Here is a 23,658-nt window from a genome sequence, read left to right on the forward strand (position 1 = left end):
CAGCAGTGCTCGCCGGATCGCCCATGTTGGACGTCCTGACTGTCGCTGGAGAGCATTCCTTCCCATTGCTCCGCACTCGGGTTTGGTATTTTTGCTGCCACCTCTATTTTCTGGCAGGCCCACGTTATGTGATAGAGCGTAGGTGTTTCATGGCACCATGGGTATTTGTCTGTGTATTGTGTGGGTTGTATTTTGTTGAGTGTATTTAGATTCGGGCACGAGCCCGTCTGTAGCCCATGCCCAGTAGTCTGTATGCCCAGGGAAGTCAAAGCACCTACCCGGGGCTTTTCATTAGCCGGGTTAGTGGCCTTCATTACTCATTTCGGGAAGGGGCTTTGTTCCGCCCTCGGTCCCCTCTGACAAGGCGGCTTGTCGGCGTGGCGAACTTTATTACTGCGTTCTTTACTTTGAGGTATTACAATATCTAAGGCATCGACAAAGCGTAAATACATACTTATCGCACGAAGAAATTATTGCATACGAGTCGATCGCGTCGTGGACCCGGAATAGCCACCAGCGCTGATCAAAAACAGGACGAGGCTGAGACGCAAGGAAAAGAGTAAAACGGCGATGGCTGCGTTGGAAATTTCACAACGTGGGAGCGGCACACGGTTAGGGGTCATAGGCAAGACTAGAACAAGCGTTTGGAGAACAAAGAAAGCTTGTCCAAATCGAACATCACCCATCCATCTAACCACTTGCAGCCGTCCCCCCCCCCCCCCCCCCCCCCCCCCACACACACACTTCTTGCATGGCCCGTACTAAAAATGAACGCTGCAAGACCGAGTTCGTGCTTGCTGTCCCACTGAGTGCACGGGGTAATTTTAATGCTGGTAGTTGTTTTCAGTAGTGGATTTCAATATGTGGACTACGTCGAGGCTACACATGGCACGACTTCTCAGCGCGGAGGTGGAATTAACAGATAAGGACCTCGTAATGATTTGAAGCGGATGGCGGAGTACGCAATGCGAAGAAAAACCGTCAGCATAAAAAAAAAGAACCTGCACGTTCACTGGTCGAAACGCAAGTAACGTTGCTGTCAAGCCGCTATATTAGTAGTTTTATCAAAACCCAAAGCAGTCGTCAGAGCATCTTGTTTTAACTCCTGCTTTAGGGCTGAAAGGAGCCATTGACCTGATTCAATAACACGTGCCGCGATCTGTCAAGTTGCCTTGACTCGCGATGCCTCGTGACTGCCTCCGCCTTATATTAGCGCGGTATTTGAAACAAGAGAGAAACGTACGAAAGGTGCTTCTCTAGTAAAGGGGCTGACTTCAGGAGGTGATTTGACTTTCATTGCTGTGTGTTTTTTTTGGCACCCTATGCTGACTACTAGAGGAAAAACAAGTTTCTCTCCCTTTCCTTCCGAAGGCAGGCACCTACTGGTTCACCTTATAAAAGCGGTTAGAGTATCTTTCGACACGTTGGATCTTGGGCGGTGGCGCACAGACTGCGTCCCACCTCTTTCAATTATGGTTTGGCTGAAAGTGGGCTTCGGCCTATTGCTCTTCGCACTCGCAGTCGCAGTGCCTACGAATAATCGTCGGAGCCATCCTACGGACAATGTCAAGGTGAGCACGCACTCACTTTTTTGGAGCTGCTGCGTTTCAACCCGACAACCGGCACTGTATCTCGTAGCCGGTTCACTTTGGCACAGGTGCCTCTAAACTTGATTGATAACCTCAATGCAAAGGTAAGCTGCGTTTTTATGGAGGAAAAACGCTAAGGCGCCCGTGTGCTGTGCGATGTCAGTGCACGGTAAAGATCCCCAGGTGGTCAAAATAATTCCGGAGCCCTCCACTACGGTACCTCTTTTTTCTTTCACTCCCTCCTTTATCCTTTCCTCACGGCGCGGTTCAGGTGTCCTACGATATATGAGACAGATACTGCGCCATTTCCTTTCCCTCCAAAACCAACTAATATTATTATGCAAAAATTTCTAGACCTGCGCTTTCATCAAATTGGGCAGTAATATCATGATTGTTTCCAAATGAGAAGAGATATAATTCTTATTTTGCACATGCTACGCACACCGTAGGTAAATAATGCAAACGAAACGATATATAGTAATTCGATAACAATCAAGGCGTTTTGTCATCGTAAATATTTTTACGATTATAGTTTTGGGAGTAGACTGGCAATTTTTATTGGTGTCGACCAATTCATGCATCTGTGAATGCGTGTCAGGCAGAAACAGTAAAAAGGAGATGAAGTTGTCAATTTTACCACAGTGCCTTTATTGGCTTCGCGCATAGACTGCGAAGACTTCCACGTTCACTAGCTAGCCAACACAAATGTATTAAATGCCAGGTGAGATTTGGGAGCTATTAAGACCTTTTTTTTAAATACAATACGGGCCCTAAATTCCTCTTGCAACAAAACACAGTCCTGCCTGGTATATGGGCGGGGTATCACCAAGGTTCCGTAACTAAGGAAAGGTTGAGGAAGGAGTGACTAGCGCTGTTCAAAAAGTCATACCTATAGTGCCTGGGCAAAAGTTGATTTAATGCAATCGAAAGCAGGTTGGCCGAATATCATATGAAGTACAGTAAAGCAGAGTTTTACCCCTGCCGCACGGCAAATTTAATGTCATTCCAACCGAATGTCATTCGATGCATCGAATGTTATACTCCTGTCACATTAGCAAATTTATTGTCATTCGTTTCGAATGACATTCGCACCTAATGCGATTAATCAGCTGCTACACGGGAACATTTAATGTCATTAGGTTCGAATGACATTCGCTATCGAATGAGTTCACGAAACTCATTCGCATTCGATGTCGAACCGAATGTGTACTCTGGACACCATACTCGCAGCAGAAACAAGCGACGCGAAAAAATCGTGTGCGCACTGTCAAAGCTCGAAATTGTATTTATTTAGTTCTGCTAAAAAATGTTAATTTTGGTGCGAACTTCTTCACACTTGTAGCTGTCGTGCATAGCTACTACTCTCAATCCCAGCAGCAGCCAAAGGCAGCAGCCGACCGTGAAGCAGGGCCTTTCCCGCGACCACCGATCATTTTGGGTTGTGCGTTTCTTGCTGATTGGCGTTACGTGTTTGTTTAGCTCGGAAGTACTTAAAGATGTCACTGAGCACTTCACCTTTCAGAAGTCATTTCCACGCTCCACGCGTCGCCGCGCGCCACCGTGTCAGCCATTTTGTTTGTTTACATTTTTCAAGTTTGTGGTTGACTTTGTACTTGGCTTGGCTTTTGATGGCTGAAGTGCAGCAGAATGGCCAGAAATAATATTTTAAGCGTATAAAATTGCACAGAAATGTTCTCACCCGCTCTTAAAACATTATACAACAATTGTTAACATATTTTATGCGGGTTGATGTGTTTGAATTGTACTATTTTTTTTTCACTGATCGTCACTGCCATCATTTTCGAATGACATTATTTTTTACCGTGTAGCACCGAAAGACACCGAATGACATTCGAGGCATCCAATGACAATCGATTGGAAGAACATTACGTATGCTTGTGTGACAGGGGTATTATTTGGTCTCCTTCGGTGCTACACGGTAAAAAATAATGTCATTCGAAAATAATGGCAGTGACGATCAGTGAAAAAAAAATAGTACAATTGAAAGACACCAGCGCGCATAAAAGATGTTTGAAGTGGTTATGTCTTATTTTAAAAGCGGGTGAGAACATTTTTGTACAATAATATAAGTCTAAATTTTATTTCCGTTAATTCTACAGCACTTAAATAGCCAAGCCAAGTACAAAGTCAACCAAAAATCTGATAAACGTAAACAAACAAAATGGCTAACGAGGCAGCGCGCGGAGCGTGGAAATGATTTCCAAAAGGGGAAATGCTCAGTTACATCTTTAAGTACTTGCGAGCGAAATGAACATGAAACGCCAACGAACAAGAAACACGCAACCCAAAATGATCGGCGGTCGCGGGAAAGGCCCTGCTTCACGGTCGGCCGCTGCCGTTGGCTGCTGCTGGGACCGAGAGTAACAACTATCCACTATCCACGACAGTTTCTAGGGTGAAAAGGTTCGCACCAAAATTATTATATTTCTTTAGCAGAACTAAATAAATACAATTTCTAACTTTGGCAGTGCACATGCTATTTTTTCGCGTCGCTTGTTTCTGCTGCGTATCTGGTGTCTACACATTCGGTTCGAGATTGAATGCGAATGAGTTGCACAAACTCATTCGAAGGCGAATGTCATTCCAACCTAATTTCAATAAATATTTCCGTGTAGCAGCCGATTAATGGCATGAGGTGCTAATGTCATTCGATGGGAATGACATTAAATTTGCCGTGTGCTTCCTCACTCAAGGTAAAAGAATAAAAAAACAGTAGAAGTGGGCGCAATGAACAAAGAAACCAATGGTCAACCACAGCATAAAAATGGTGAAATTGTAAAAAGTCAAGGACGAAAGAAAGGAGATGAACGTCGAAATTGCACGATTTTTAAAAACCCAGTGTCGCAGTGAACAAGGACGAAGGGATAGCAGTTTGCTATTTTTCCGGCAAAATGCCCGCAAGCGGACATTTCGTTACTTTCGTTGATTCTTTCAGAAAAATGTTACAGCAGGAAGGATTTTTTTTTTCGTCTGCCTCTCGCTATGATGAACTGCTTTAGAACGCTGACGCCTAGCTTTTGGAGACGGGTTAGCTCTAAGTACGCTGGCATTAATAGAACGATTTCACTAGAAGTTGCTCCAAGCCGCCGCAGCCGTGACGCGCCGTTGCATCGGCGGTGGTATGCGAGTCGGCTGCCTTTGCACGGCGCACCCTCGAGAAGCATGCAGTCCGGTTTGCGTCGCCACACCTTCTTTCGCTGCATATAAGGGTTTATGGGTCAGGTGGCTTCACGTGTCGGGCGCTGTGCGCTGCAGAAGCTGTACCGTAGATTTCTTTTAGTGCCAATAATAAAAAAAAATTAAAATGTTTATTTGAAATGTTGTTGTTTTATCCTTATTTATTATTTTCAGTTTTTATTCGTCTATTTCTTATTTCATTTACGTTTTTGTTTTACTATTTTATCTTTTTTATACTAAGTAGGCCTTCTCACGCACTTACATCGTTTTTCAGCGAATCAGGCACACAAAACCTGCTTCAAGCACTGCATTTATTTTAATTAAGTCAATTTAATGTGTTAACTAATTATAATTCATCATCAGAACTGCTCCCATTTCAAGATCTACTCAGGCACTACCTAACACAATGTGAGGAACTGCACCTGCATAAACTAGCTAGGGCCATCAGGAAGTGTGAAAAGAACTGCCTTTCGGTCTTTTTCTCGGCGAAAACTCACAAGCCGGAAATACCTTTCCGGAAAATAGTAAGCGAGAAGGATACTTGGCAACGACAAATCAGTCAATTTTTGCTCAAGAACTTGAAGACTCTGGAAATAGAAGACCCCTTTGGAACTAAGAACTCTGATGATGTGATAGCCTTCCTTCAGACTAATAGGAACATTAGGTCTGGTTTTTCCATTGATGTAGAAGATCTTTTCTACTCGGTTTCGCATCGACATCTCTTTGCTGCAGTGCGTGATTGCATTCATAGGAATGGAGCCACGGCTTTTCAAAACGCTTCTGGTTTGAATGTGGACAACTTCATGTCATTGCTTGAGTTTTATCTGAAGGCCACTTTTATTGATTTCAATGGCCAAATGTATCTACAAAAAAAGGGCATTTGCATTGGCTCGTGTGTCGCCCCGGTACTTTGTAATATATTTTTATCTGAAATTGACCGCTCCTTGAGTGAAGCACTTGACACGGATTGTATAGTCCACGTTTTTAGATATGTAGACGCTTACCTGGACTTGTTGGCAGATAGCGATTTTAGTTTTGACGAAGCAGTAGCTGATGTTTTAGGTACGTTTGGTCGAAACAGCATGGGCCTCACCTTCACTCACGAACTGCCTAGAAGAAATAACCAATTACACTTTTTAGATATAACCCTAACTTTTCACCCTTCGTATGTTTGCTGGCGATACTGTCCACGCGCCAAGACAGATTTGTTGCCATTTCATTCAAACCATTCTAAGACCGTTAAGAGGGCTATCGCTTCCCAGTGCCTATAGCGTCCGCACTAAAGAAGTCCTGCCACCATGCCATGCGCGCCAGCTTTGCATCTCAGGTGTCCAGGTTGCAGAATGCAGGCTTCCCGGCTCCCCTGGTTCTCTCCGTGACGTAGACCTTGCTGAAAAAGCTGAAGGGCAGCAATGAAAACAACAAACCTCAAGAAAAAAGGCTGGAAAGGCCGGAAGTTGTACCCTACGTACACCACACCTCTCATAATCTGAAGAAGGTGGGCAATAAGTACGGCGTCAACGTGGTATTTTCAGCGCCGCGAAAACTAGCCGGAATGTGCTCACGTATTGGGAGAAAGGAAATGCAAGAGTGCGCCATCAGACACCGAACGCCACTTGTTGGCTGCAAGAAAGGAGTGGTGTACGAGTTCCCGCTTACATGCGGGAAGGTGTACGTTGGACAGACCGGCCGGTGTCTTTATGAGCGCCTGCTTGAACACAAGAATTCATTGAATAAGAAAGGAGCCCATCTTCCAGACCACTGCCAAGCATGCTCGAAAGAGAAACGTACAGTCTGCAAGCCCCGACTGCCTGAATGCAAAGTGCTACTGAAAAGCCGAGATAAGACCGAACGTGAGCTCGTGGAAGCCTTTTATATCAAGAAACGAGGTGACAATTGCATCAGTAATACCTCGGTTATTATCCGGCACAGTGAAATGATGTTTCTTGAGGTATATCTGTGAAAGGTAGATGTTTGTCAAATTGAGATTAAGAACATGAATAAGGTCAGAGGCTATATATACGCTCTTCCCTGAATAAACCCTGTTGAAAGTAGCGCTCGTCCTGTTCCCTTCCTCGTCCGTGTTGCCAGTTTGCGCTCTTATGTCTTTCACGAATATGCACCAACAAGCCCAGTTGCAAGTACTTCTTACACATTTATCTCCGCAGAACGACGCAATCGTGCAGACAAAATATGTGGACACTTTTTGCTCACGCGACATAACCATACAATGCTTTCCCAATAAAAGTCCTCAACAGAGGTATAGAAGTTGGTCACAAAGGTAGTTGAGAGGTTTCATTCAGTACATTTATTAGTAATCTGCCTATTGATCTTCACCATCTTCCCAAAGCGTATTGACACCGACTTCTGTCTCATGTAAGGTTATCGGCAAAAAGCTGCCTGTAGTTTTATATACCTGAATCCCCCGTATGCCACATATGAGAGTATTACCTATTTATGGGGAGGAATTACTGGCAAATTAAAGATACTGATTTTATTACCTCATGGATGTGATCCCGCAGCCACGGCCGCAGGCCGTCCTCTGCCCTAATAAATGTTTACGCATCCATTACTTCACGGAAAAAGAAAGCGCGATGACAAAAGCGTGGAAATATACGACGATTCCTGATATTTTCTGGTACATGTATTTTTGATCATGCCATTGTTTACCAGCTCACCCTTGTTTAGGAACTTTGGCTCCAACTCACCCTGTATTTTTAAAGCCAGAGCATAAATTTGCTCGTTGTGCGAAAAACCCAGTCGTCACAAAACTGTGGCCGAAACGCAGCAATCAAATGACGTCATCAACCCCCTGGAGCAGATAGGCCGCCGGCGTCCCTACAGCCAAGTACGTCAAATCTCACTTGAGATGTTCACTGACCGCGGGAGCCAGTTATCCGCCTTTTCTTTCCTCAGAACCGCCGGAGCCTAAACCTTTCGCTGGTTTTGAGAAAAAGAAAGGCGCATAACTGCTTCGATTTGCAGCTGGACGCCACCGCCTACTCAGAGCGCGACTCAGGTGTCCACAGAGAAAGTGAGCCGATTAATCTTGCTCTCGCATCTACACATCACAAGATTTGTTCAGGTGCCCCCATAATTTTCCCTGAACATGTACTGACACGGCTGCCGTTGTAGCTGTGCGTTAAAATGGCGTTATCTTAAAACGTAACGAAATTCTGTTCCAAAAGGACACTCAAATTTAAGCATATCTGGGTTTTAATAGGGGAGATAAATAAATTTTCCCCATTTAATCGCGGCTGGCACAGTTCAAAACCTTTAGGATCACGCCTCGTAACCGCGTACACTACTCCTCGGTAGTGTACGCGGTAGTGTAGTGCATGCCGACCACGGCGGGTCTTGCTTTGAGGGAACAAAGGAACGACACTCTGGGTGACACAAACAGGCATTTATTGCTACAACAATAACAACGGCTAGCAACAAAGCACGCCAAGGAATCGAGGTGCATAGAAAAGGAACCAGCGAAAATAGACGCAAGACAAGAACAAAGGAGGCACACACCACAACGCTGGACTTACAACTGTAAGTTGTAAGTCCAGCGTTGTGGTGTGTGCCTCCTTTGTTCTTGTCTTGCGTCTATTTTCGCTGGTTCCTTTTCTATGCAATATGAACCAACTAGCCCAGCAGTTTGCACTCCTGAATCGAGGTGGTCCGACTCACGAGCAAGCTAGTTACGAGCGAGAGATCGCTCACGCTAGGGCAAGGGGAAGCTCCGAGGCCGGACGGGACGAGCTGCCGGGAGAAAGTTGCCACCGTGAGGCCTCGCCCCGCTGGCAGAGCGCGGAGCATCGCGGCGACACGTCGGCACGAAATGGCGTTCCCCAGCCGAAGAGGATGCGCGCAGCGATGACGTCGTCTGTGGCGCTCGTTTCGCCCTCTTATGTTAGTTATGGTAAGTAACCAGGGCGAGTCACGTGGCGCGCCCCTCATCGAGGCGATGTTGTTGCTGCAGGGTGCATCGCCGGAAAGCAAACAAACGGGACTACGAGGCAGGTCCCCACAGCATAAACATCCAGGAGCCGATAACCATTTAACTAATGAATAGGCACTTAAATTCTCCCTGATTCTGTTCTCATTTCAAATTTAAAATCAACATATGCGTTTTCTTTTTGACAAGTTCATTGTCTGAATACTGCAAGGCTGGCTTGTACCGCTCAAGTTTTCTGTTGGTAGCGACCAAACACTTTGTGAGTTAATTTTCAAGATTTTTTTTTCTCTAAGGAGACACAGAAAAACTAGCCGCATATTTCTAAACGAAGGAGCACGATGAAGAAATAACGAGCAAAAATTTTGTGAGATGGGTGAAGACTGTGAAATTTAGAACACATCTTCTAGATATGCTGGTGAAGGAGACATAGCGGCTTCCATCGCATGTAAAAAAGCATTTCCCTTGCGTAACTTTTCTACCATGTACTTTTAAAGTCCATTGTTTAAAGTCCAATTACGTCAGTATTCCTCATTGGAACACTCCATTATTTCTTCTTTTCTGACAGCTATACACGGAGTTTCCTCAACCTGTAGCCGCCTTCAATTCAAGCAACCACTCCTCTTTCAAATGCCTTAGCGCAACGCGCAGAGCCTTCGATCCGAAGGCCAAGACTGCCACCTACGTCTGGCACTTCAAGGGTCACAGTGGAGATAACGGGTGGGTCAATGGAATTACTGCCATCTCCGAACACAAGTTATAGGTAAAAAGAAATATTAACGATGCGTTTTTGCCCCAATGATTGAGTCCGAACAACGTGCATTTATTTCGGTTAATCGGGCTTTTTCGTACGTGATCCACTGTTTGGTTATCTGGCGTTTTTCTCTGCAGGAAAGACGTCAGCTTGAACTTCTTCCCTGGAGATGCCCCTGGCCAAACCAGATTCTATTTGAACGAAGGTGATTATGTTTCATTTCTCGTATAATTTCCAAGTTTTATACAATAGTCGTCTCTATTGTTCGTGTCGTGGTGATAGTTTCGATCAAAGCAGCATTAGCCGGCCGTTGCGAAGAGGTAATTTCAGCGCTTGTGTTTATGATTACCTGCATGGTATTCAAATCGCTTTTGCTTCAAGTTAAGTTTGAAACCGACATAAAACGTTCTCGCGTGTAAACAAAAATGCCATTCTATCATTCGATCCTTAACGGCATTTAATCAATTACTCTCAGAATATCGAAATTGTGGCCAGAGAACTGTACCCCACTTGGTTAAAGCTCACCAGCAAAAAAACCTCGAAAAATGATCAAACCGCACCGGCCGCGAAAGTTTGCAAGTATAAAGGACGTTTACAAATGAATCAGCACTAATATACTGCTTCCTCTTGGATCTGTTTCTGTTTGATATGTGTAAGTATCATTTCGCTCTCTTTACAGATAAAACGCGGGTATTCACTGTGCTCTTCGAATACACTGACTACAAAAGCTGCGCTGTCGTCAAACTTCCGTACGAAAATCACGACCGTAAGCATTTTTACCTTATTTCTTGCAGTGCTTCTACACACGTTCTAAATTTATTATTTACGTCATTTTCCCGAGATTTCCTGCATTATAGAAAGACAAAAAACTTTCTTAATGTAGAGTCTGTTCACGCAATAACTATTTTATATTTTGTGCTGCTGTTTCCGAAGGCAGCACATATTTATTCTTGCAAAGGTGTCATGGAAGGTACCGTCTTTGGCAAAAATAAGCAGGCTGCCCAATTTACTTCTCAGTTGTTTAGTGAAACACTTCCCGCGCCAATCAAGCTATAAATCACTGTGAGGTATGAAGAACCATTTTCCTCACCTTCCATTACCTTTTGGCTTTTAGGGAAGCCCTAGGGGATTCATTATATGATGAAGAAGTAAACCATGCAGCCTGGTTAAATTTGGCAAAAACTGTGCATGCAAAAGAAAGATAGGAATGAGAATTAAGACTGTACGCATCTAAAAGGAGCTGACAGGTAACTACACATATTAAGCATAACTATTAGGCAGCACTTTTCTCGGCGCCGACATGTTAACAGACTAACACTGTTGGTGACAGAACTAATTAAGTTATCTGGGCGTATTTTTTAATGACTGTACGAGTGCAAGAATACTAGAAAGCGCAAGCGGGAATGCATGAAAAGTATTAGCGCGCTAAAGTTTGAAGATGAAAAGTTTTTGAAACCGCAGGCAGATCGAATTATTCTGATATTGAGAATTAACGATGCTTTCCTACGCGCTTTGCAATAAGGTAAACCAAACGCATCTGGAAATCTCGCCGCTAATGATTGCAGACTCACATGAAAAGTATGTAGAAAAAATCTTCGGAACGGAATATTATCTGAACCTTGAAAGGCGTCGGACCGAAAACGCAATGCGGCCCTAAGAATATTTAATCGAATGTTGAAAAACGTCTTAGTATTGCTTCAGTCAAAGTAGAATAATCTCAGAGAAGCTGCCTGGCTCTAAACGTGGCACGGATCGGTTACCTTTGAATTTACTTTTTTCAGATTGCATGTTGTGGGTGCGAGGAGCTGTGGTGCATAACGTTCCGAAAGACTGCCTCAAAACTTACAAAGGCATTTGCGACGTAAGGGTTTCCCTGGTGGACGGCAACATCTGCAAAGACGAGGACAAATAAAATACGACCTTTCCGATGAACTGGGTGCAGTTTTTAGTGAGCCTTCTTCTTCTTTGTTATTTCGCATGTTCATAAGCATGAAAAAGTGAGGCCAAATGTTCTCACAAGTGACAAAATGGGCATAAAGGCAGTTGCATGAAACACGTCAAATAACACTGTGCACAGCGTCTTCGAACCAACTCTGAAATTTAGTACCTCCAGTAGACAGAGAGGCGTTTCCGCTTTGCACTGACGTAGTGAGCAGTGGTGCCTTTTTTAGTAAGCGTAGCTCCTAACAATTTAAATGTAGTGGTCACTATGGCAAGCTTCTATCACTTTTTTAACTGGCTACCCATTCTAGTGAACAAACCATCTTATTTTCTGTTAGTTTTGCATGCAGAACCTTTGCTGCGAATAAAGCCCTCTATTGTCCGCTAATTGCGAATTCTTTTTTTCCATACTTGCCCATTCAGCCAGTGAAAAAGTCAGTCTTTGTAGGCAACAATGTAAATGCTACACTACTACGAGGGAAACTATACCAGATGTTTCAGGGAAGACTCCCCAAAATTTTCAGAAACATGCTTTTCGGGGCAAAAATATGGGTTTTTCGGCATAGTGTTACCGGTGTTGGAGGACACCAGAAAACCGGTCTATCGCCTTAAAGTAAGCTAGTGAACTAATTTTTAATAATTAACTTTTTAACCAGTTGAGTTAGGCGCACAGTTGCAATTCGAGATTTGTGGCCGATTGTTAGTAATAGCCATATCTGTTTTTAGGATTTCGAAAACGCGATTGTCCACGGCGCTGCGGCTCAACAAAATATGGCTACATCGTGACAAAATACATGCGCCTTAGAAAAGCATGCAAACAAAGCAATCTTTCTATTGCGCGTAACTAGTCAAGAAAGCCAAATTTTGTCGAGCCACAGCGCCAAGTGTAATCGCGTTTTCGAAACCCTAAAAAACGAATATGGCTATTACTAACCATCGGCTACAAATCTAATGGCAACTAGGCGCCGAACTTTATTAGTTAAAAAATAATTATTTAAAATTTGTTAAATGAGACGATTCGCCAGTTTTCTGGTGTCTGCCGACACTGGTAATACTAGGCCGCAAAACAAATATTTTTGCCCCAGAAAGCCTATTTTTGATTTTTTTAAAATCTTCCCTGAAACACTTGGTAGTTATGAAACCGATATTCATTATGCACACTTCTATTCGCAGCTAAATATGGAAAATATATTTTACTCGCTAAGAAGCAGTTTCTGAAGCTGCATTTAACGTTTCTCCGTCGTCGATATTGATACTGGCGTAACATGAAACAGTTTGATCACAATACAATGAAGGTATAGGGCGAGCAAGTGCAACGCGCCAAGCGACGCTTTCGTCTCGCTTTCCTTCACCTTCTGGCTATGTTTGCCGCGGTTAATGCTGATAGTCGAGCGAGCATGCCTGTGAATAATGCAAGCTACTCTACACACTACTCCCCACACACCACAACCCCAGCCTCCCACCCCTTTTCTGGTAACTGCGCGCAGCTTCTCCAACACTCACAGCTAAAGACATGGAACTGCAGCTCTTACATAGTCTTACCCAGCCATTTGGGTGCCTTATATAGCGCAGGGGTGTACATGGTACAAGATCGCTGTATGGTATATGATCGTATGGACTCCAGACGGCCTCTGAATTTGGCACCCGAGCCAGCTGTCACTGACACTCTTTTCCGGACGGGTAATAGTTCGGTGAATCTTTCTATCGCATAGTAATGTAGTGCCTTCAGTGTTATGCCTTTGCACAATCTAGTAAGAAAGTTGTGAGCAGCTTCGTCAAAGATTGAGTCGTTCTTTATGGAGCAGGTAACTGGTTTCCAGCGATTGTTCTCCAATGTTTTCTCAACGGAATCAACAGCTTGCTGGATCACGCTCTTTCCTGCATGCCTTAGTCCTTGCGCTGTCTCTTACACCTTTGGGTGATTACCGTTTCCGTAAGCCTTGCGCCATTCGGGACTCATCTGATCGGTGCCCTCAGGAATGGTAACAGGCTCCTGAACTTGATGCGAGTGGGCGGCGCTCACAAAATAGGGAGGTAGAGCACATGCTGGAAATACATGCGCAAAAACCATATCCGGGTAAAAATGAGTGCAATCGTTGGAGGAGACGGTGAAGGTGAAGAAAAGAAGAATAAAATAGCAAATAAAAACAAAACTCACAAAGAAGAAAACAGAAATGTCGTAAACGAACCAATAGCGAAAGAAGATTTCATACAGCTACATCAGCTATCACTGCCTCAAAGCGCTTCCAAACCTCCGTTCTAATACTACATTGCTGTGTCCGTGCAGTATAGATAAAGATGTATTGTCAGATCGTGCACGAAAGCCACATTCCTTGGACGGCTTGTCCTTTCTAAATTTCCCTTGTTGAGCTGCTGCCCATTTTGTCTAAGAATAAAATCGCTATTCGAGTTAAAGTATTGCTGTCATAACTATGTACATTAACGGAGCGGCAAGTGTACTAAAGGAAGTCTGGTTGCGACACGGTGGGAGTGCCGCGACCTCAATGGCACTGTGCGAATTTCAACGCACATAGTATTGGTGAAATGTTATCAGACCACAGATAATACTTTTGAGCCTTTCACGTAGGTACTTATCACTTACATCAAACTTATTATCTCTGAGTGGTGAGGACTGTTTCCCTTGCTCCTTAAGACATTCGTACCCACATCTGCTCCATTCGAGCCTGACTATGCTGCTAAAATGTGTGGGGCTCTAAACTAGAACTTCAAACCTCTGTTTAGGCATAGGCCGCGAACTGCGAGCTCTCGCTAGCCCACATTTTATGCTGCCCTTCTGACGGCTATGCGAATCAGAACAAAGCAGATAACAGGCCGTTTTGTCGGGTCAAGGCGTTTACTGGACTCCTTGCCGTTCGGCTTAGTCTGACAGCTGACGGAGAAAGATGACGACAACAAAGGAGGAAAGTAGAGGCACTTACCTTGCGTCATCTCCCCTTCGCGACTGGCTGTCGTCTCCCTTCGACTGCAGCCGCTACTCTATAATTTCGGCCCTTTTTGCACGTCGTCTCTTTTGGCCAGTCAGCACCCGCTTCTGCGGTGCTTGGTGGTGCACAATTGAACCAGTTGAGGAAGATGGGGTGCAATGCTCTAAGTGTTTCGTTTGATTACTCGTCTACGGAATCAAAAGAAAGCATTTGCTCCTTTTATTTTTCACGGCGTGCTTCACCAGTGAGTGGAAAAAATGTCATTTCGTAATCCCACACTATTACTTCCTGAGACCGATCGCTCCGTGTGTCCTAAGGATTGTAGACTGAAACGATGTCCTCATAGTATTTTATTTACCTCGCCCCCACGTTCACAGCCCCGAGACGATCCAAACAGAGAGCCATCTCTTTCCGAGGCTCGCTCTCCGGGGCGGGCGTTGTGTCTAGGAGCCCGTTTGGCAAGCAAGGCGCACCGTCCTCCATCTGGAGCACTCGGGCAACGAACCTATGAACTACGGGTCCTGGGCAGTTTGCACTTGCGTTAGGCTGACGTAAACCTAATTGGGGTTGGTCTGCTCACGGTGGTAGTGAAAGGCCTCGTGAATGGTGAAAAAAATTACGAGACCCACCGCACACCTAGCAGCAGATGGCCCCAGGTTCTGGCGCCATTACTGAGGCCGGGTGTGGCTTCAGTAACGTTTGCGGCGCCCGCTTCTGGACCAGGTCAGCCACGACTTCCTCTTGGTGGCCTCATGGGGCAAGGCTGACGTCTATAGGCTCCTGGTGACGCCTCACCCTCCTAGTACGTCCATACAGCAACGGACCATCCCGGCCGGCGATCTGGTCTCAGTGCTTCGGCGGGAAAAGGCTTGACGCCAAGGCCCCCTGAGCCAGGGGCTAGCGCTGGTGTTGGGCTGCAGTGACCGTTCTTCTCTCTGCCGCGGTCCTCTGCGTTCGCGGGCTGCCGCGGCGGCTGGCGATGTTCCTCATGTTTCCGGTGGTCCTAGTACCTGCGCCCGCCTTGGGGCCCCGCGCACGCTCACGTAGCGTGTCGACTCCACCTGGTTAGCGTTTTCTTCTTTGCTCGATCATCACTCAGGAGGAAATACACACCGTGGACACTGTGAGACGACTGTCCACCCAGGAACGTCTTCTGAGAAAACGACTCGCGTTCATTACTGACTCTTCTTATCGGTCCTAAACCCATATTTATCTGCCATTTGGTCGTGTCCCTGTTAGTTATAGAAGATGCTATCGGCGGAACTCCTGTTCTTCCTGCTAAGAACCCAGAATCCCGATTGAGTATTCGCGACTTCGTTAGACTATTGCCTCGAAGAACGAAATTTTCTCCAGATTGCACCACCCATAGAAGCGCGTAATCTTGCAGCGGGAGTTGTAGGGGTGAATCTTAGGCTGGATTGGGGCGCGCCTTTTGCCCGCAATTTCGCGTTGCGTGTGGTGCCATACTCCACGCGACTTCCGCTTGAAAGTCCTTTACCTCCCCACCTAAGAATGAGCGTCAGCTCCGCATGCGGGAGGGGCGTGGTTCGATCCCCAGTGCCGCCGGGTACCCACCCGTGACACAATGGGTCCAAACTTTCCCCTGGTCTGGTGTTCGGCCTATACTAGGTGAAATGCTTGGAATATGGGTCTTTGGCCCCACATTCAGTAATCGAAAATACCCTGTGCCATGGCGCTCTATGGCGATAGATGCCCTTGCGTCATAAAAAATCCATCATCATAATCATCATCGTCATCACCTTCCCACCTAAGAGAGCCCGCCAACTCAAGCGCTGTGGGTTGTCGAACGTTATATTGCAGTATATCAAGAAACAAACACTCGCCAAAGTGATACACAAATAAATCAAAAGCATTGACGTTTCGGTGCCACTAATGGTGAAAACGACGTCGAGGAATGGGAGGCACCCATTGTTCTCTTCTTCCATAGTGAACTGTACGCTTTCTTAAAAAGAGTTCAGGTGCCGTAGAAATTTTTCCGTATCCTGTCGTCGGATGACGCAGAAACAGTCGTCAAAGTACCGACATCATCATCGAGCGAACAGCTAACAGCATCGCGACGAGCGTGTACAGGAAGGTCACCCACACAGGGAAATAACTTAATTTTTTTTCTGCGCACCCAATAGGGCAGAAACGCTCAGTTGCCACGGCGCTTTACAATCGGGGTTTCAAGCTTTGTTCAAAAGCATGCAAAAGAGCTCATGAAGTCCGCCGCATAAGAAAGGAGCTGACAAAGAACGGATACCCGCCTCAAGTACTACTGTCACAAGAAGGGCACGCTGTGGCCCACCCAGCCGAAACAAAAACAGCCAAAAAGAAAACGCGTGTAGCCATCCCGTATGCCCCCTGGTGTAAGCGAGACGTTATGCCGGATATTGGCTGACTACGACCTCCAAGTTGCCCATGTCCCATCGAGCAAAGTCAGAAACCATCTAGTACGGCTGAAGGACCCGCTTGAAAAGACAAGCTACCCTGTGGTCGTTTGCAAAATCCCTTGCAACAGATGCAGTGCAGCCTATATAGGCGTGACAATTAACTTCAAGAGACGTTTAAAGAAACACCAGCGTGATATCAGGAACAAAAAAGTGACTTCAAACGCTCTCGCTGAACACCAGCAAAATACGGGCCACTTTTTGACTGGGAGGCCGCGCGCACTTGAAAAAGAAAAATATTTATCTACTCACCTGCTCAACGATTCCCTTAACATACAAATGACAAGCCAAGCGATTAAGAGGACACCGGGAAATCTACCCGAGATATACATCCGCACGATACGTAATGCTTTCCTAGATAAGCAGCAACCCATCTCGCTTTCATCCTGTTGTGACCAAGGCACACGTAGTGGTGCCGAATCGTCAGTGTTTTTACGTTTTTTCGTGTATGACTTTGGCGAGTGTTTGTTTTTTTTATATGCTGAATTTACCTCGGCAGACGGGTTTCCGTCGAACCCTCAACTTATAATACTGTATCGACAGCTTCTCGTCAACTATGAATGGGCCGGCTCATTAAGGCGCAATACCTGCCGCAAACCCCTTTATCGCATCACTACTGATCGTGTGGTTGCTCATTTAGAACATGTCCACCGCTTAAAATTTCATCTCCTGATGCGCCGGATTGTAAGCGGCCTTTTGGCTAGGGCTGGCAATCGCGCGATTGCGTTGGTCTCCTTCAATGAATTCGCTACGCATTCCCTGCTGGGCCGGGCGCAGATGGTGTCTCCGCTTCTGCTAAAGGAACACTTTTCCTTTTGACCAAGATAATGATGTTGGCGTCTTTAACTCCCTCGCGAACATCAGTAAGTACGGAACGAACTCCGTCGTACGATTTTTCACACGTTCCCAAAGCGAAGGTTATCGTGCCGAGGCAGTCGCCCCAGTTGCTGTGCCACGGGACGTATGCTCCCAACACTGGGTTCACAACGCGATTGCGACCGCCGCGTTAGACCACTAGGCCACCCCCGCTGCGTATACCATCCCGCGTGCTAAACTGGTATCTCGCGCTCTGTTTGTACACTATAGCTGTGCTTTGGTGTCGTTGTCTTCATCAACTTTCATATGTTTCAAAACAAAAATTGTAAAAAAATGCCAAATGCTTACATCAACCTCCCTCCATGTCTATGGTGCTGCGCCTGTTTTTCGGCACATCCATCAGCTTTCATTCTCTGCCAAGCGCACTGTACAAAAAAGGCGGAATGACGCGCCATCTGACGTCCATAGAATGGAAAAGCACGGCACTTGAACCACTACAGCTGAGCCGTTTCAAACAACCAGGAATACTTGAATTACAAAATGCGTGCTGGCGCATTCTGTTGCTTGAATTGTATTGATTGCTCCTTATTTTTTTTTTTACCGCAGCTACGATGGTAACAAGCAAGATCTAAAAAGACGCAGTATCGGCACAAATAATCACAAGGCACGCTGTGTTCTGGAGGCTTGCAAAGCTCCACGAGCGCATGTCGCGATGCTGAAGGTAGTCTTGGGAAAAGCTTTTTTTCCTGTACTTCATTGTTACTCTTTCGATGGTGGATAATTTTACCTTTGTATCAATTATTAACGGTTAAATGCAGATGGCTTACGGCGGTTGCACAGCATGCTTTAATGTGAACAGAAAGGTTGGAAAAAGAACCCAGGTCGAATGGTCTTAACCCCAAGGGTGCTTTCATTCCTCGTTGTTATTTCCCATCTGTACTGAATAATTCTGCTTAAGTATCCTTCAAAGCAAATTGAGTATTCTAATTCGACAGCATACCGAATCTAGTTGTGTCCTTTCATACGCTGATAGTGTTTATGTTTTCTGCACTTGTGACATCTTGAAAATGGCCTAAGAAAGGAGTTTTATGCGAGGAAAGAGGGGGCGTGGTGAGTTTGGGGAAATGCTTAGAACATCAGGAAATCGAATGACCTCGGGCTTTCAGTGCTTTCGCCAATACATCGTGAACAAAAACCCCACCCAAGGAATTTCTTAAGTGTCCCTCTAGAATATTATTTTGACTAGGGCACCGCCAAAGCCTACTACCGTACGTGTTAAGCTGCTAGTATCTGGCGCTGTACTTCGATGTCGTTGTCGTCATCAATTTTGATCCGTCTCCAAACGCAAGCATGTGTAGAAAAAGCGCATTATAGCACACCACTGCCCTGCACAGCCTCTGGTGCTGTGCTTGGTATTTAGTTGTCTCCAGCAACTTTAACCGTCTCAGAAACGCAGTACACAAAAATCTGCAATGGTGTTCCAGCAGATGTGCAATGAAGGGAGCAGCGGTGGATTTTAACCAACTCAACAGTGCTGTATCAAAGAAGGAACGTTCAAGCAACACAGTGCATAATATCGCATTCTGTTGCATCAGTTACATTGATTGTCCCCCTAATTTTCTACAGTAAAACTTAGTCGGCCTCAAGTGGAAGTTTTCCAGCTCCCGCACGTGCACCACTACAAGCTGCACTAGAGGTCGCTGCTATCACTTACTCCGGTTTCCGGGCGCCCTCTGGCTAGAGTGGCCGGGCGTTCCACTTCTTCGCTGAATCTGGCGACCAGCCTCCAATAGTAAAAATATTCTAGCTGAGCCTCGATAACCTCTTCAGGTGAACTTTCACACCCACGAGGTGCGCATCATAACGAAAGAGTTTTTTCTCCACTCGGTTTCGCTATCCCAACGCATGGGGATGTTTTGTGCTGCTTTTCGCTCTTCGCCAACCGCTGAGAATTCGTTTATCGGCGTGTGCGAAAGTGCGTCATCAACCACTTTTGTGGAACATTTTTTGCAGTGCACTTGGAAATCGGAGAGTTGCAGCGTCACGGCCAATGCGCAAGCTTGTGGTTAGGCTCACAAAGGCGGATTCGCAATGCGAAAGCCATGGCGACGGTTTGTAACATAAACCTTGCCTCTTTCACATACTCAACTATTTGAAAAGGTGTCATCCTGAGAACAGGAACCGGTCAGAAACGAAGATGACAAACAATTTGAAAGAAGCGCTCTTCCATGGTTTATAAAAAGAACCAACAACGCATTCTCTTAAGCGCTCGTTCGACAACTTCGACATACGAGCGCGGACAGAAGTGCCCAGGGGCCCTATTCTCGATATTCGCCGATCCGCCCAGAGCGGGGCGTTCCCTTGATGCGTACATCGGCTTGGTGCCAAGGTAAATTAGTGCAGAATGAGATGACGAAATTGGAAAAGAAAGGAAAAAGTATGACAACAATAGATACTGTCGTCTGCTAACTGCGTGAAGCGATGTTCTTCGCGACGCTGCCGCTGCTATAGCCGCAAGAAGCGTCGAAACTTGGTGGCAGTGCGTGAAAAACGCTATGACTGAGGATTATTTCACGGTCCCTGACTGTCGCACGTGCGGCGTTAAGGGGGAGAGTCTTCGCGCGCCCATACAATGAAGGCAAAACAAAATGATATAGTGAACGTTTACCGCTTTATAACTTATCTTCGTCGCATGAAAAAAGAGTCATAAAAGAAACAACTTAGATGAAAATTTTGTACCTTTGTCCATTCACGGGCGTTCGCTAGGAAAATAGGGGGAAGAGCTCTACGAAGCACGCAATCGTGCCAGAAATAAAATGGACACTGCAGAGGGAAGCAGTGAAGGCGATAGAGGCACCGCGCTGCGGCACTATTCAACTGGAAGCTCTGGAAGCTGTGCTCGATTTTATGTAGAATCACCGCGCGTTGGCCCGCGCGCCCCATGTTGGTATACCGGCCGAGGAAAGGCGGGTGCTGTGGGTGGAGCTGGCAAAGGAAACGTTTAATTAGATACATGCACATGGGAGAGGCCTTTGCTCTGCACCGGGCGTAGTCACGCCCAGTGATTCATTCGCTATAAGGCATCCATTATGCACCTGCAGGAGCAGCAGGCAGCTGCTTTTAATGTAGCAACATTCCTAGTAAGAAAGGTTTAATGCCTGGAAAGGTGAACAGGTCACCTGGAAAAAAAAGTCTTCACATATGCTACTCAACCTTGGGTAATGGGACGAATACAGAGGTGGAGAGTGAACGTGGAGGGGATGGGACATTACAAACAGCTTCATGCAGTGTGCAAGACACTTGCTTTATTCGCTTCATGCAAGTTGTTATCTTAATGTGCACAGATATACGCATTATCTAGTGCACGTGGCACATTAAACATGAAAATGTCTCAGGGTAAAGCGAAGGAACCAAAGGAGAATAAAAACATCTGTGAAGTTGCAGGGCCATTGTTTGTTTTTTTTTCAAGCGGTGTATCACAATGCGGTTAGGCAACATTTACACCATACAATAATGCAATGAAGACCTTGCGATGGCACTAATGTGCACTGCAGGAGAGTACTGCTCAATGAATTGCATTCACTTTAAAAGTAGTTTTTTTTAGTGTGCAATAAAATAAACAACCGAAACTCTCTACGCACACTAAAAACACGACGTCTACAGTTCAATGAAGGCCACCGTACCATCTGTAGGCGTTGCAATGTCGGCAAAAGTATGAAAGAATGCTGAGGAAAAATCGATGTTGTTCTACAACAATACATTACCACATTCCAATAACAAAAGGCCCTGCCTGAGATGAGAACGAAGCTCGTGTACAGCTCATAGATTATTTGATCAAAGAAGCAATTGAAGTGCGCAAGATTGCCGTGGTGAACTGCATTGGCAAGAAGGCTATACAGCCCTTGACTATGTGAAAGAAAAAAAAATGGAACACTTACCATGCACAGTGATGTGTGCACATGGAGGATAAATTGTGTTTTTTCTCATGATTAAGTCAGTTTGAAACATGGTAAGCAAGTCTGACTCTTAGTTTACAAAAGGCATGAACAGAAAGTATTCATCACGAATATAATGGTAGAACAGGTAGCAAAATGAGGAAATTGGAGTCATTAAATGTGCTTGCGCATAAAATTTAGGCTTCCTGAAAAATTACCTTCTTGTACAGCTTTGCTGGCTATTTTCTCTTCAAGCTCAAGCAGAAGTATGAAACCAAACTAAGTCAGGTGGAAAAAGGCTGCTATTTTCTTTTGGACTGTCTGAAATGTTTTTCTTAGTGGTAACTACTAGGTAATATCTTTATTGGGGTGTGGCATGTGATGGCATCGTAATTAGTGTTAAGATGTTATAGGGCGTTATGTGCAACCCGAATAGAAAGGTATGAAAAGCCTGCACACATTGCTGTCAAAGAGAGGTTTTTGACACGACATCATTAAGGCTGCCATTCAGCAGAAAACCCAGCGTTATCCAGCCGGCATTGTGTCAAAAAACCGCGCTACGTGTGCATGTCTGGAATAAAGCTAACTGAATACAGAATTTGTAATTTAAATCAAATGTCAGCGCATGTCTCGAACTGTACACCTCATAAAGTAATAGATTTTACGTTCAAAAAATATGATTGAATTTCAGTCTGGCTTCAAAGACCCTTGGCTCACCAGCCAAGAAAACTCTACTAACCAGACCGTGCAGGCACACTCACTGTACTGAGGTACAAAGGGGAGGAAGGGTGATGTGTGTGTGCTGGTGGCTTCATTTTCAGCTTAATAATGTAATTACTGCAGTGAACTAGAGATGTACCACTCAGTGAGAAACCAGTCACTGTAATATCGTGTAGGTGAACTGCAGTGTGCAAGAGTTCAAAAACAAGAATGCGGAACCTGTGTGGAGATAATTGTGATACATGCGCGAACATGAATGAAGAACAGTGACTGTGTGTGTGAAGAAAAACCACTGCAGGGAGCCATTAACACTGTCGCGTAATGTCCTCAAATGCTGTGTCCTCCTACTATATTGGGGAGCGAGACAACTTGCTATGCATTTAGGTGTTGCAACTTGCCTGAGTAAGGTGCGTTTCACATGTACAGTTTGAAGTTGTTGGAAGCCTGTATTGCCGAAATAATTTATTTTCATCATTATCCTTCATGAATCCTAGAATTAATTATGCAGCATAAATGCGAAGCATTACCTTGTGCAAGATTACATACTTAACGATATGCCTCGTGTGCAAAGATAAGATTTGTTTGGACAGACCCGCCTTTGATAAACGTTGTGCAGTAGTGTACACGCATATTATTGTTGCCTAATTTGCAAAGAGGAGTACCCAGCAGTCGCCTTTGGTAAAAAAGGGGGGAAGCATGTACACTTACCGTTCAGTTACACTAAGGGTGCAGAGGGTAAACAGGTTGTCTGGAATTTTTCTTAAAGCCACAGAACAATATCCCCAGTTTGCGTGAAGCAAAGTGCATATGGCTGAGTCAATGAAAATGGGATCTAGCACAGTTTGACTGGGAGGTTGATAGCCCAGCACACAAAATTATCCTGGGCCCCGAATCACGGAAAGAGAAAAAGAACCCTGACCTGGGAAGGCCACCTGAGTAACACAGAAAGATAAATAACAAATTTTACTACTACTACTATTACTGTCAATTTCCAGCTTGATTACTGAACTGGATCATACCCTTCGAGCTGCAAAATGCCATCTGGAGCTTTATTATTGAAATTACTTCCAGCTGCATAATTTATACTTCCAGTTATCTTCTATTGAATTAATCAAGAATTTGTAGGTTTTCGTCACTGGCACAAATTTCAGTTAGAAGATGGCAATGTATAGCTTGACAAAACTCTGCCCAAGGCTTGCATTTTCATCTCGAAGATAATGACTATGAAACAATCGCCTGACTTTTTCCTCAAGAAAAAGAGTTCATTGCTGTATAACCACATGCAGCATGTGAAGGAGCCAGTCGGACGCAAGCACACAGAAGCAACCAAATGCCATGCAGCAAAGCATGTTGTAATCTTACCACAC

General features: G+C 45.2%; 1 protein-coding gene across 2 annotated transcripts; it reads left to right on the forward strand.

Annotated features, from left to right (window-relative positions):
- The first annotated feature begins 1,429 nt into the window (after positions 1 to 1,429).
- On the forward strand, positions 1,430 to 11,782 carry LOC144134711 (uncharacterized). 2 transcript variants are annotated; one of them, XM_077667557.1, is made up of 5 exons: positions 1,430 to 1,571; positions 9,299 to 9,450; positions 9,622 to 9,689; positions 10,164 to 10,250; positions 11,266 to 11,782. In XM_077667557.1, the coding sequence occupies exons 1-5, from the start codon at positions 1,473 to 1,475 to the stop codon at positions 11,394 to 11,396; spliced, it is 537 nt and encodes a 178-aa protein (XP_077523683.1). In that variant the 5' UTR covers positions 1,430 to 1,472; the 3' UTR covers positions 11,397 to 11,782. The 2 variants fall into 2 exon arrangements, with proteins under 2 accessions (XP_077523683.1, XP_077523684.1); XM_077667558.1 differs by lacking the exon at positions 9,299 to 9,450 and having other exon boundaries at positions 1,443 to 1,571.
- The last annotated feature ends 11,876 nt before the right edge of the window (positions 11,783 to 23,658 follow it).

Source organism: Amblyomma americanum, chromosome 5 (genome assembly GCF_052857255.1).
Source record: "Amblyomma americanum isolate KBUSLIRL-KWMA chromosome 5, ASM5285725v1, whole genome shotgun sequence".
Lineage (NCBI taxonomy): Eukaryota > Metazoa > Arthropoda > Arachnida > Ixodida > Ixodidae > Amblyomma > Amblyomma americanum.